The 13744-nt window shown below is 40.7% G+C and overlaps 1 protein-coding gene across 4 annotated transcripts in view; it reads right to left on the reverse strand.

The window, feature by feature from the left end:
• Positions 1 to 13744, reverse strand: part of RRAS2 (RAS related 2) — a 71861-nt gene that overhangs the window by 10790 nt on the left and 47327 nt on the right. Inside the window, exons 1-5 of one of the 4 annotated variants that reach the window (XM_055078762.1) lie at positions 9814 to 9834; positions 6460 to 6508; positions 5062 to 5149; positions 4042 to 4144; positions 3761 to 3869 (exon numbers count right to left, since the gene is read on the reverse strand). In XM_055078762.1, coding sequence (XP_054934737.1) covers positions 3761 to 3869; positions 4042 to 4144; positions 5062 to 5149; positions 6460 to 6495 — 336 coding nt within the window. In that variant the 5' untranslated portion in view covers positions 6496 to 6508; positions 9814 to 9834. Of the gene's footprint in view, positions 1 to 3760; positions 3870 to 4041; positions 4145 to 5061; positions 5150 to 6459; positions 6509 to 9813; positions 9835 to 13744 lie in introns of those variants that run through there. The other 3 variants (XM_055078761.1, XM_007103959.4, XM_024118581.1) reach the window with 3 other exon arrangements.

The following is a 13744-nucleotide window of genomic DNA, read 5'->3' on the forward strand; positions in this document are numbered from 1 at the left end:
AAAATGATCAATGTATCTCTAAGGGCCCAGGTATGTGGTAACACTGCCATTCAAATTCTACAGATCTCTCTTTATTTCGGTGACCTTGTTTTTTCTACTGCTCTGTCATAAGTGTCTAGAAAGTGTTCTGTAAAAAATTGGATAAATAGGTGGGTGGATGAAGCAAGTCCACAGAGATACAGAAGTCAAAAGGAAATAGGCAAAGCCTCTTCTGGCTTATCTCCCCTCCCTGATGTGTTCAGAATCTCAGGAGCAGTAGTAGGAATGCCCAGGGCTGACCCACAAATTCAAAGAACATGGGGAACTGGCATTTGCTATGTAAGAGAAAACGGGCTAGAAGCTAGAGAAAGTCCAAAGGGTAGAGCCTAAGACAAAGGCAGAAAAGAACAAGCTGATCAGCAACTAAGAGCAAGCCAGACTGGTCACTGACCTAAAGGGATGACCAAAAAGTCAGCATTTCCAAACAAGTGGAAGAAGTTATTAAGAGGTGCCTGTGGCCTGTCCAGGATCAGTTGGTAGAGCAAGTAAGGGTGCCAAGGCATTACAGAACAACATCTTTAATTCTGAAGAGACTTTTAAAAGGTAAAAACCTTTAGTACAGCATCTCAATTTCAACTACACCGAGTATGGCCCTCAAGGCTTGAAGGGGTAAGGCATGTTTGTCTTTGTACATCCAGGGCACAGAATGTACACAGAAGAGAGTGTGCCTGAGCCCTAAGACACCTGAGAAAGACAAGGAAGTACCAACAAAAGGAGAGAGGAGGGGGGAGGATGCATAGGGAATGGTGTTCCAGAGCTAAGTAAAGAAAGTGTTTCAAAAAGGAAAGTGTGGGCAACTGTGTCAAATGTTACATCTGCGCAAGTAGTGACCTTGACCAGGTGCTACATGCCTGCAGTCAGTGCAGACAAGAAAAAGAAAGGAAAGGAAGTAGAGCGTAGATAATGCTTCTAAGGAGTTCTGCTTACTAGGAGGAGCAGCAAAAAAGGTTCTCGGGGAGGAATGTAAGATTAGCTTTTGCTGTGGTTATTATATTTTGTTTTAAAGGTGAGAGCATTGTAGCATGTCGCATGCTGATGGGAATAATCATGCAGGAGAGAAATGGAACACCTAGATGGAACAATTGCTGGGGTGATGCCCATGAGGAGGAATGGACGGGCTTCAGTGCCTATCAGAGAGGCTGGTCAGAGAGGTGAAGTTTATCCATGCAAGTGGGAGGAAGCAGAATTAATGGGGCATACGTGCCCTTAGGTTAGCGCATGTGGAGGTGGGAACACGTAAAAATTTCTCAGTGAAACAGGAAAATACCATTCATCATCAATCTGCTGAGGATGAGGAAGAGGAAGAAAGTGTTATTAATTTAAAAATAGAAAGTAAGTAATAATCATCCAAACAAGTGGGAAATGAATAGACTAGAGAAACATAGTAGGATTTCCAGTCAGCACTAAAGGCTCTCACGTAAGAGTAATGATGATGACTTTTACACCTGAGCACAGGGTGAAGGAACCTAGAAAAGAGAAGACAAAGCATGGGAGGAATAAAATATTTCTTTGTGCCTATCCTTCAGAGAGGAGAACCTATAGGAACGAGCAGAAAACTAAGCTGTCAGTTTTCAGCCATTTGCTTTTCTCCCTTGGATATATATACATTTCAACTTTTCAGCATGTACATAGTACTTAATGTCTATGTATATGTTTTAAAGCAGAGAAATTAAGAACTTACTCCAAGCTAATTGCCTATCTTTAAGGTGATGGAAATATTAAACTTATCATCCCCTATCTTGCTTCTTTTACCACCTTGTTCTTATTTTACTCTGAAATCTATTACTTTTATAAAAAGAAAAAAACTTAGATGAAAAATTTATAAATCTATGGTAAAAACAAAGCCAAAGTGCCACAATATGTTAATATCTGCAGACAGATGGAAACCACACTCCAAATACTGGCAATCTTCAATTTATAAATGACTTAAAAGTAATTCATACAGACCCCTTGCCCCCAAGCTAATCATAGCAAGGCTTGGTTAGTTCTGATGGACATACTCCTTTTCCTCTGTTCTCCCTAATCTTGCCTAAACTATAGAAGGCTCCCACCTCACCCCAGGCCTACCACTTATTCCTTTACTGGAGTTACCACCGTAAAAAAGTTTGAGAAAAGGGCTTCCCTGGTGGCGCAGTGGTTGAGAGTCCGCCTGCCGACGCAGGGAGCACGGGTTCGTGCCCTGGTCTGGGAAGATCCCACATGCCGCGGAGCGGCTGGGCCCGTGAGCCGTGGCTGCTGAGCCTGTGCTTCCGGAGCCTGTGCCCCACAACGGGAGAGGCCATAACAGTGAGAGGCCCGCGTACCACAAAAAAAAAAAAAAAAAAAAAAAGTTTGAGAAAAATCACGGCAGGAAACATATCTATCTAGCATTAGATAGGGCAAGAACTGCTTGCTCCCTGCAGAGTTACTTTGCCATTATTCCCCAGATCCAACGACATCTAAAAGTGTTTCTAGTACTAGAAAGGACTGAGAAGAGCAGTAAAAAGGTTCTACTGGGCAATATTTAATAAACATAATTAGATTCAGAAACACTGAAGGAAATGGTCCCCAAAAAATAAAATATAAGTGAGAAAAAAAAAAAAGATGGACTGTCTACTCCAGGTTTTAAGATGTGAGCAATGTCATATCCTAAATTACTTCCAACAGCTTATACTGGTTTGAAATGAAGACTGAATGTTTTCACCTTAAGTTTATAATAATTCAGATTTGAAAAAGGGCTGACAGTAAAATTCATTCTACATCAGGTAAACATTTCTAAACCTTAGCATTAGAACAATATCATTCTCTTAAGTTCATGCTTTAAACTTGGTATACTTTCAACAAAACTTTACAAGTAGAGCACACAAATCAAAGATTATGTTTTAAATAATAGTTAACTATAAAATGGAAGGCTATCCTCAATGCTGTTTATCAACCAATTTTTCCTGATGTTTGCACTTTCAATCAAAATCTGTTAATACAAAAATCTGTTAACACAAGGTTATATAGAAACAAACGAGAAGTTAAATACCGGCAAAAATTAAGTATTTAAACAACTGTATTCCAGATGTGGGATAGAGACTAAAGACCTAAAAGAAATGAAGACACCAAAAGAACCCTCAAATAATGTAGAGCCTCCATTAATTTATATCTGATCTTGTTTCCCTCCCCCACAGAAAGATGAGGCCAATATTTACCAAAATTTTTTTTAATTAAATGTGAAATAAGTGGGTAAAGAACAAGTGAGTATAAACAAGCCTGCAACTAAATACTAAAAATATTATTTTCCTGCAGGTTACTGGTGTTAGAGCTGCCCATGTGAAGAATTAACAGAAAATTCAGTCATTAATGGGACTTAGGAAAAATCCAAATACTGTAATTTAAATCAAAGTCATTCTCTAAATGAGGTAATTTAGCATTAATACTAAATTACAGGTAAGTTTAAGAATATCTAACTAAATTAGAGCTGTGGGTGTTACCTAAGAAATTACAACATGTGAATGGAGCTGGTGCAAATACTTGCAGACTTATAGAGTCCACTGAAGTTCTGTATAATATGTAAAAATGTAATGTCCCCAAATCTACTTCCTTTTTATTTGTCACCTATTATAGGACCTCTATAAAATCCAGTGTGCCACACTCAGCACAGTGTTTTTTGATCATGGCACTTTCTCATTAAACATATCTGTTCACTTACATGATTACAAATAATTGGCTTCCCAATAGCAAAATTCCTTCTCACCTGTCTCTGATGATCCAGATCTGCTTTATTACCAATTAAAATCATTGGAAACTCATCACGATCCTTTACTCTGAGAATCTGTCTTTGAAACTTATAGATTTCTTCAAAACTAAAAACACAAAAACAAATTAATCAATTTGGTCAACTATCAGAATTCAGAGTCCCATGCTCCATTTACTACTTTATTACTTTTCCTTTTTCTATAAACACAAGAATGCAAAGTCAATGAAACAGTGATCTAGACATGAACAGGAGAACTACAATTGAATATTGATACAAACCTGCCTCTATCTGTGACTGAAAAGACCAACAGGAAACCCTCGCCAGTTCTCATATACTGTTCTCTCATAGCTCCAAACTCCTCTTGTCCCGCTGTATCCAGAACTAAAGAAAAAACAAGAAATGTAATTATGTTCGTGTTTTCATCTTACAAAAATGGCTTCCTCACAAGGGCAGGCCCAGTTAAACTGGGTCCTCTGGAGCACATCATACTTAGTATAATTTTAAAAATGGCATTCTCCTTTTAGTACTTTATTCAATGCTAAAGACAAATATATTCTAATGGCAGACAGTTTCAGAGTTATCTTCATCAGTGCAGGTTGATTTTGTAGTTAGAATATATTAGCATAGCAATTACAAGGTTAAAAATATCAAATACATCTAGGCAGACAGTCAGATAACCTCTGAAGTCTCTTGGATGTTTACCTCCTCCATGAAAAGAACTGAAAAAGATACTTGTAAGTTCAAGAAAGAAATGCTGGTCCACCCCACCCCCCAAATACCATACTGAATGTACAGATGCTAATGTATTTCTTGATCTCTGTGAATAAAAGAATCATACAAGTTAAAAGAACAGGGCTTTCTTTTGTGGAGGGGTGGAAAGTTTAGCCAAGCACAAAACACTATTTGCTAAGGCCTCTGTGCTATAAACTCTAAGCAAGTTAGCAAATATTGAAGCTTTTCTATATTTACTTCACCCATTTCAGCCTTCATCCAAAGGTAGGAAGAGCCGAAACCTCATGTTTTTTCCAAATGTCCCAACAAACACAACTTCTGCAAGTTACAGTGACGTGACCAATTTCACCAGAACAAGCTCAATCCAATTATTGTTTTACATAACATTTACTGAGGAATATTTAAATTGCCTAATATGCAGATTCATCAATCAAAACTAATGAAAGAGATGGGCTTATATTCAAGATCATCTAACATTTCAATTGTAGTATTTAACCTAGCAAAACATCAAAGCTTACTTTTAAAAATATGATACGTGAACCATCAAATAAAGGAAGATTACTTACTATCTAGCCGGGCTGCCCGGTCATCTATCACGCACTGCTTTGTGTAGGAATCCTCGATGGTTGGATCATAATCCGTTACAAAATAGGACTGTAAGAAAAAGAACCTTATTTTAAAATTTATGTTTACTTGCCCAAGTACCAATGTAACTTTATCCAGAATTAATCAAAATATTTTCATTGTATTAAGGTTTATCCTACTGTGTCAATTCCCCATTAAATGAAGTCTATTCAGAGCAGGTTTCAAGAAGAGAAAGGCTACTAAATATCTCTGAATTTTCATATCTGAAATATGCAAGGAGACTGTAAAAGATCTACTGCAGTAGATCTTTTTTTTTCATAACTTATATACACCTAAGACTCTAGATCTCAAATTCCAGAAAAACTAGAAAAACACAGTAAACTATAATTCAGGTCTATCTGCAACCCAATGGCAGGCATCAGTCCTTAGAACAAAGTAGTTTGAAACAAACAGGATTACACGAAGTCTGCCTGATTCAATGCCTCATCTTCTTTTCTCTACTTTTCGCACACCTTGTCTTAGAGTTCCCTTTCAGCTGCCTTGTGTATTATCCTAAGGAAATGATTTCACGATTTTTTTTCATCTTTGTGGATCTCAAACTTATTCTTTCACTGATATTTTTGTTTTTCATCTTAACTTCTATTTCTTCTTATGTTAGCAAAGTCACCCAACTGTTATCTTATGATATCGTCACCAGAAGGAGGACAGTTAAGGTAGCAGAGTAAGAAGGGAAGAGTCTTAGCAAACCACTTAATGTTTGTATATTACATTTCACAATCTTTTTTTAAAGGTTTTAAAAAGAAAACAGAAACAAGAATCTGAAAGACAACTTATTTCCCCCTTCATACAGAAGGGCACTAACTAGGACACTGACATCAGTTCTGAGTATCTCCTTCGCTCTCTCCCCCTCCTGACTGACTTCCTCACAGCCTGTTTTGCCACTAGCTCATTACAAAATCTGAGCGATGACTTGGAAGAAGGCAGCTTGATGCTAGGAACGCACGCCAAAGGTGTTCAGTCACTCTTCAGGCAAGGGCTCCTGGAAGCTGGACCAGTGCTGGCTCCAGGGACACATCATTCTTAAGTGACAACCCCTGCATGGTGAGCTGTGCAAACACCAGAAAGCTACTCAGAAGTAGGCACGCTGAACAGGGCAGCAAAGAAACTCCTGGTTTGGCAGCGGGAGGGAGACTGATCTGCTCGCTACCATGACTCTACATATTTATTTTATTTGTGAATGACACTTTCTATTTTTTATTTATATTTTTGGATTAACTTTAATTACAGAATTCGGTATCCATAATCCTATTTCCCTTTTGATGGTTTCATTTAAATGCATGATTTATTCAACAATGTCTATTAAAAACAGAAACATTTACCAACAGGAGCAGCTTCGAGTAGAAAGACATCTCCATCACCACCCCATCCCTGGTTAAAAACACACAGATATCAAAACAATCCTGAACTGACTTTCTGGCACCCACCTCTTAAAAAAGTAAATACAACTGGCAATAACAATATTCTTTGTATCCATTACTCTAAACAACACAAAACAGCAGTATTTCACCAAGCAAGCTGGATAAAGCATGCTATTTATATCTTAAGATTAGTTTCCTGCAACATGTTTCTGCATAGTAATCTGACACTTCTTGCCATGCTTTCATCTTGACTACTCCCAAGTTATGCCTAAACGTGCCAAAATGTCCTTCCCACTGTGTCTGAAAACACAATGGACAAATATTAAATATATTTTTTCAAATGTCCAAGTCATGTATAATAGCTAGAACTCTTGCAATGTGATGGGTTTTTTTGCATTGTGATACCAAATTTTAAAAAATAACACGTATAGAGGATGGTTGGTTTAAGCAACTTTGAGGGCAGTTAAAATAAACTGTTTTTCCTTTCTATGACTGTGGAAGTTTCATATTTTCTTTGGATGTCTTAGCTCTTGAAATACAATCTTAATGTTATAAGAATTTTGCCACTGCACTAGCACTGGCATGCATTTATTCCACTCATTAATTTTTAAGACAAATTAATTGTTGGAATTTCTGGATATTTAGGTCTACATTTCATCTTTGTTGTGTCCTATTTTCAAAATTTGTAGAGACCTTGCTACATATAGATTTTAAAGAGCCATCCTCACTGACAGCATCTTCCTCCCTCATAAAGATCCATCTTAAGGAACATTACTCTGAGGCCTGACTGTCACAGAATCAAAGATCCCTTTCCCTCTCACAATTCTAATAAGCCACAGGTTATAATGTGCCTAAAAACAGCAATCATCGTGTGCATGTAAGAAGGATAATCATTACCTTGTACCACAAAGACATAACATTTTTGTTACTTAAACCTGGGCCCCAGATATTTGAGGCAGCAGATCACCAACAAGAAATCAGTCTCTGATGATGGGCAGTCCTGGATTTAATTCTAACTCTGCTACCTTCTGGCTGTAGAACCTAAGACAAGTTACTTTACCTCTTTAACCTTCAGCATCTGTAAAACAGGATAGTAACGAAACCCCATGGAACAGATAAAATGAAGTAATGAATACAAAGTGCCAAGACATGCTGATGATTAATAAATGTTAGTCAGTGTATTGTTTTTGTCATGTAATTAAATGGTATGAACATTTTTATTCAAGTAAAAAGATGTGCTAATACCAGGAACAGCTGTTATAATTCCAACCCTAGTTATACCACAGTCCAAACTTGGTATCCAAAATGCTGTGTATCAAGATAAAGCTCCCCATCTGGAGTTCTGGAAATATTTTTGGGGTTGAGCAGTAATTACACAAGGATATACCTATGTAAAAACCTCATCAAGCAGTACATTTAAGATGTGTGTACTTTTTTGTACACATACAAGTTATGCCTCTATAAAATGCATAAATGGTTCCCCACTGCTTATAGGATTCAGCCCTTTCTTTACACAGCTCACAAAGCCCTCCAATTTGATGTGTGTTGTTCACCATTCAAAGTGTTATTTTTCACTACCTGAAACCCTTGTGCTGATTGCTCTTGCTCTTGGTTTCATTCATTTGTTCAACAATTATTTATGGGGCATCACAGGGACAAGGGCCTTACTTTCACAGAACCCACTGCTTTTTACAGATCTAGCAATTGTGCTGTGATTGGGGGCAACGGGAATGAGGAGTATTAATCACATTGGCCAAAGAACAGAAACAGCATGAAATGCGAATAACATGCTTGTTCAGAAGGCAACAAAATTTAAGCAGTTAATACTGCAGTCATATATAGGAATTATGTGTACAATTCACTTATGAACAGAGCCCCAGCAATTTGCTTAAAAACAGTCTCTCTCCTGAAATTGAAAAAAGTTACCAACCACAGCCCAGAAAGGATATTTTGTAGCAGAAAGCAAGAAAAACAAAACACAGCAATGCACTGTGGAAGACAGTAGAGGCTCAGGCAAAGGCAGGAAAGCACAGTGGACTAGAGTTCAGTACATTGAAAGGGGGAATGAGGGTCGTGGGTGGAGAAAGTAATGTGCTTTCTTGAAAACACAGGACAGGATGCATGGAGAAGAATCTCAGCCAGAAAGAAATGGAATGCCTCCTTTCAATGAGTGGGATGCCTTCCAGGTAGTAAGAAGGGCAAACGTGGACCTAAGTCTCTTTAAGGTTGTTAAGATTTATGGAGAAAAGTTTAAGATTAGGGAAGTTTCCCATTCAGACAGGGAGACTTTTCCCTGATAAACTCTGGTCTGAGTAGGGTTGTCCAAAGCTCTCAGTAACAGAATAGTGATAGCTGGGAATGTTATTCCTGCATATATGCCACTAGGTTGCACAATAGGAGCTCCGCTTGGCTTAAGAGAATTGCCACTTCGTTCTCTTCCCATTCAAAAAAGTTGCCTTAAGGAAGCTAAGGAGGAGCCCAGGGAGGAAAGAGAATAAGCTGAGGCAACTTCTGCATTTAGTGGGCAGGAGTGACAAGTCACTCTCTCCAGACACCGAGCTGCTGGTGAAAGTGTAGTTCCCAAGCACTGCCACAGAGCGGTGCCTGATCTACACTTTGGGATGGGTAATTTACTGGAGATTCTGGGAAACTCAGTAAATCCACCTCACTGGTTAAAGTCCACCACCCTTGCATATAAAAAGGACAGGAGATTAGACCTAAGGTGCCACTGGAAAGCTGTAAACAAATGGGCATTTGCTCAGGGCATTTCTGAGCACAGCACGATTCTTAGGAGTCCTCTAAACACATAGGGTGCAGAAAGAGGGGAAAGGGAGAGAGCAGAGGAAGGAAACTGGTTAAACAGTATGGGAAAACCTTGACAACTACTGAATCTGGGTAATGTGTATACGAGTGTATATTATATTATTCTCTCTACTTTTGCATATATTATTTTAAAAAATTTAAATCTGGTGGTAGCACATTAAATACTACAGGAAGGGTCAAATCAAGAGAAGAATATACTGGATCATTTTTAGGCCTGAGTTTTCATCTCACTCTACTCAAGACAACTAACTCACCTAGAAACTTGAATTTTTTTTTTCTTGGCCTATTTTGCAGTGCTCTCTATGTTTTATTTTTTCACTTTTATTGTCCATGCTTCCCCCAACCCGACTAGAATATAAGATCCATGAAAACAGAGATTTTTGTCAGAGGTAGAGCGACTTGCCTCATGTTTAAAGAGCGAATCACTGGACGATCCAGCACTAAAAGCAAGGTTTCCAGGATTCTGGCCAATGTTCCTTCTGCTCTACTCACCCTGACTCTTGGAGTTAAAGCACGCTCACGCGCATCCTCCGTTCCCGCTTCCGCTGCCGCTGAAGCACGCTCACGCGCATCCTCCGTTCCCGCTTCTGCTGCCGCTGAAGCACGCTCACGCGCATCCTCCGTTCCCGCTTCCGCTGAAGCACTCTCACGCGCATCCTCCATTCCCGCTTCCACTGGCGCTGAAGCATGCTCACGAGCATCCTCCATTCCCGCTTCCACTGAAGCACGCTCACGTGCATCCTCCGTTCCCGCTTCCGCTGCCGCTGAAACACGCTCACGCGCGTCCTCCATTCCCGCTTTCGCTGCCGCTGAAGCACGCTCACGCGCGTCCACCGTTCCCACTTCTGCTGAGGCTAAAGCACGCTCACGCGCGTCCTCCGTTCCCACTTCCGCTGCCGCTGAAGCACGCTCACGCGCGTCCTCCATTCCCACTGCCGCTGAAGCACGCTCACGCGCGTCCACCGTTCCCGCTTCCGCTGCCGCTGAAGCACGCTCACGCGCGTCCACCGTTCCCGCTTTCGCTGCCGCTGAAGCACGCTCACGCGCGTCCACCGTTCCCACTGAGGCTGAAGCACGCTCACGCGCGTCCACCGTTCCCACTTCTGCTGAGGCTGAAGCACGCTCACGCGCGTCCACCGTTCCCACTTCCGCTCCCGCTGAAGCACGCTCACGCGCGTCCACCGTTCCCACTTCCGCTGCCGCTGAAGCACGCTCACGCGCGTCCACCGTTCCCGCTTCCGCTGAGGCTGAAGCACGCTCACGCGTGTCCTCCGTTCCCACTTCCGCTGCCGCACACTCACGCGCGCGTCCTCCGTTCCCACTTCCGCTGCCGCTGAAGCACACTCACGCGCGTCCACCGTTCCCACTACCGCTACTGCTGAAGCACGCTCACGCGCGTCCACCATTCCCACTTCCGCTGCCACTGAAGCACGCTCACGCACGTCCACCGTTCCCGCTTCCGCTGAAGCACGCTCACGCGCGTCCTCCATGCCTGCTTCCGTTGGCGTTGAAGCACGCTCACGCGCCTCCTCCATTCCTGCTTCTGTTGGCATTGAAGCACGCTCACGTGCATCCTCCATTCCTGCTTCCGCTGCCGCTGAAGCACGCTCACGCGCATCCTCCATTCCTGCTTCCGTTGGCGTTGATGCACACTCACGCGCATCCTCCATTCCTGCTTCCGCCGCCGCTGAAGCACGCTCACGTGCATCCTCCATTCCTACTTCCGTTGGCATTGAAGCACGCTCACGCGCATCCTCCATTTCTGCTTCCATTGCTCCCATTTTTAAAACGTGAGATATTCTCAATCACAATAACAGGAGTCATCATTTATAGAGCATCTGTTATGTGACAGTTTATAACTGATACATATAAAATTTTCCCAATTAATTTTCACAATGATCCTTTAGATATATATTTCCCTCTTAACAGATTTTTTTTTAAATGAGGCACAGAATTATCTTAACCTCTTCCAGGTCACACAGCTAATGAGGAGAACTACAATTTAAGTTCTGATCTTATCCTCATGAATGTTTCAGAATTCCTGCTATTTAATATAATTCATAAAATTTCAAATCTTTCATTCCTTTATTGGCCTATAAATAAGGAGTAAAAGTACCATGAAAAATAAGAAACAAGGAAAACCAAGACTAACAACTTCATGTTCCTTTCTTACCTTTCTTGAGATCCTGCTCACCTCTCCCTTTTCCCCCAAGTGACACACAGAACCCAGGTCATGAAACATTCTAGACACAAAATTCTGTGGTTCTCTGGCTCCCCTCCACTTTAAACTCAGTATTTTCCTATTATTACTTCTAGCCACAAAACCTGTATTGTTTTTTAAATTATGATAAAATAAACCCAAACATGAGGTTTTAGGAGGGCTTGCTTTCTATTAATACATGCATTTATAAAGTCTTCACTAGAAGCAGCAGGATGAGAAGAAAACATATGGGCTACGGAGTTTGAGAGAACTGAAATTCAAACACAGATGCCATTCTACTTCCTCTTAGTTTGATTAACATCTCTAAAGCCCATTTTCTCAACAGAAAAGAGTGAGAACAGGGCAAATTTAAGGAGGGCATGTTCCAGTGCCCACTTCAGATGTGGCACTGAAGGATAATGGAAAAGGAAACCCAGAAGGCAGAAAGCGGGCACAAGGAAGTGGGATGATGAAGGGTTAGGGTTACTCACAGAGCTGCCCTGAGGGACTGAACAGTCAGATCACCAGTGATGCTGTGTGTGCGCCACTCCTCTTCCTGCTTATCCTGGCCCATTCCACCACTGGATCTTGGTGTGCAGCCACCAGGGAGGCAGCAGAGTGAAGTGGGAAGAGCCTGAGGTGTGAGTCACCGACCAAGATACAATTCTACCACCTTTACCAGATGTGGGAAACTGGAGCACCTCATTTAACCTGCCTGAACCTCAGTTTCCTTGTCTGTAAGATGGAAATAATACTAACCTTGCCGGATTGTTGTAAAAAGTAAAAATAATGTATGTGGAGTATTTTTACAGCATAGCCTATGATACACAGTAAGCCTTAGTTATAGCTAATGAAGCCCAAATCACATCTTACTTTCTTTGCAAGGCCTCCAGTACTCCAACCAGAAAATGATCTCGGTATGCTCTAAATTCCTCTTACCCTTGTTTAGCAGAAACCAGAACGTGAGTGAAATGGGGGAGAGCCAAGTGGAGTGCTGTGGGTCTGGTAGGCATGGCTCACTCTCAGCAAGCTGTTTGAGCTATGCCTGCGGTCAGTAACTCAGGCTGTTCCCTCCACTGCAGACCAGTGGGTAGTGTAGGGTCACAGTTTACTGGTGAGTAGAAATGAGAGGGAGGGACAAGAATCCATATTGATTAGAAGGGGAGAGGTCCAGCACTGGGAGACTGGACATAGAGGAAGTCAGAGTAGTTAAGCCCTGGCTAAACCCAGGGTATACCTTCCTTTTTTCTTCACCAGGTTAGACTCAATTTTTGTTTTTGCAAAAATGTATTCATTTCTCAACAACTCTATTTTATCTTTTTTAATTGAAGTGTAGTTGATTTATAATATTGTGTTAGTTTCAGGTGTACAGTAAAGTGATTCAGTTATATACATATATTTTTCAGATTATTTCCCATTATAGGTTATTACAAGATATTGAGGGCTTCCCTAGTGGCGCAGTGGTTGAGAGTCTGCCTGCCAATACAGGGAGGGGACATGGGTTCGTGCCCCGGTCCGGGAAGATCCCACATGCTGTGGAGCGGCTGGGCCCGTAAGCCATGGCCGCTGAGCCTGCGCTCCACAATGGGATAGGCCACAACAGTGAGAGGCCCGCGTACAGCAAAAAAAAAAAAAAAAAAGAAAAAAGAAGAAGATATTGAATATTGTTCCCTGTGTTATACAGTAAATCCTCATTGCTTATCTATTTTATGTATAGTAGTTTGTTAGTTACATACTCTGAGTTTATCTGCCCCCCACCTTTGGTAACCATAAGTTTGTTTTCTACGTCTTTGAGTCTGTTTCTGTTTTGTATATAGATTCATTTGTATTGTTTTTTAGATTTTACATAAAAATGATATCATATAAATAAATAAATAAATAAATAAATAAATAAATAAAATTCCTCTTGTCCTTAAGGTGATGATAGTCTGGATTTTCCCAACTTCAAATATTCTACCTTATCATTAATAAATAAATAAATAAATAAATAAATAAATAAATAAAATTCCTCTTGTCCTTAAGGTGATGATAGTCTGGATTTTCCCAACTTCAAATATTCTACCTTATCATTAAAAGTTGTGATTTGGAAAATATGTATATCAAGCTTTACGTATACCACGTATTTGGTACTTAACAATTTCCTTTTATAATTGCTCATCTTTTCATGTATGTGTATATATGAAGATATAAATGAAACACTGAGCTAATAAACTCAACAGGTTA

Source organism: Physeter macrocephalus, chromosome 16 (genome assembly GCF_002837175.3).
Source record: "Physeter macrocephalus isolate SW-GA chromosome 16, ASM283717v5, whole genome shotgun sequence".
Classification (NCBI taxonomy): domain Eukaryota; kingdom Metazoa; phylum Chordata; class Mammalia; order Artiodactyla; family Physeteridae; genus Physeter; species Physeter macrocephalus.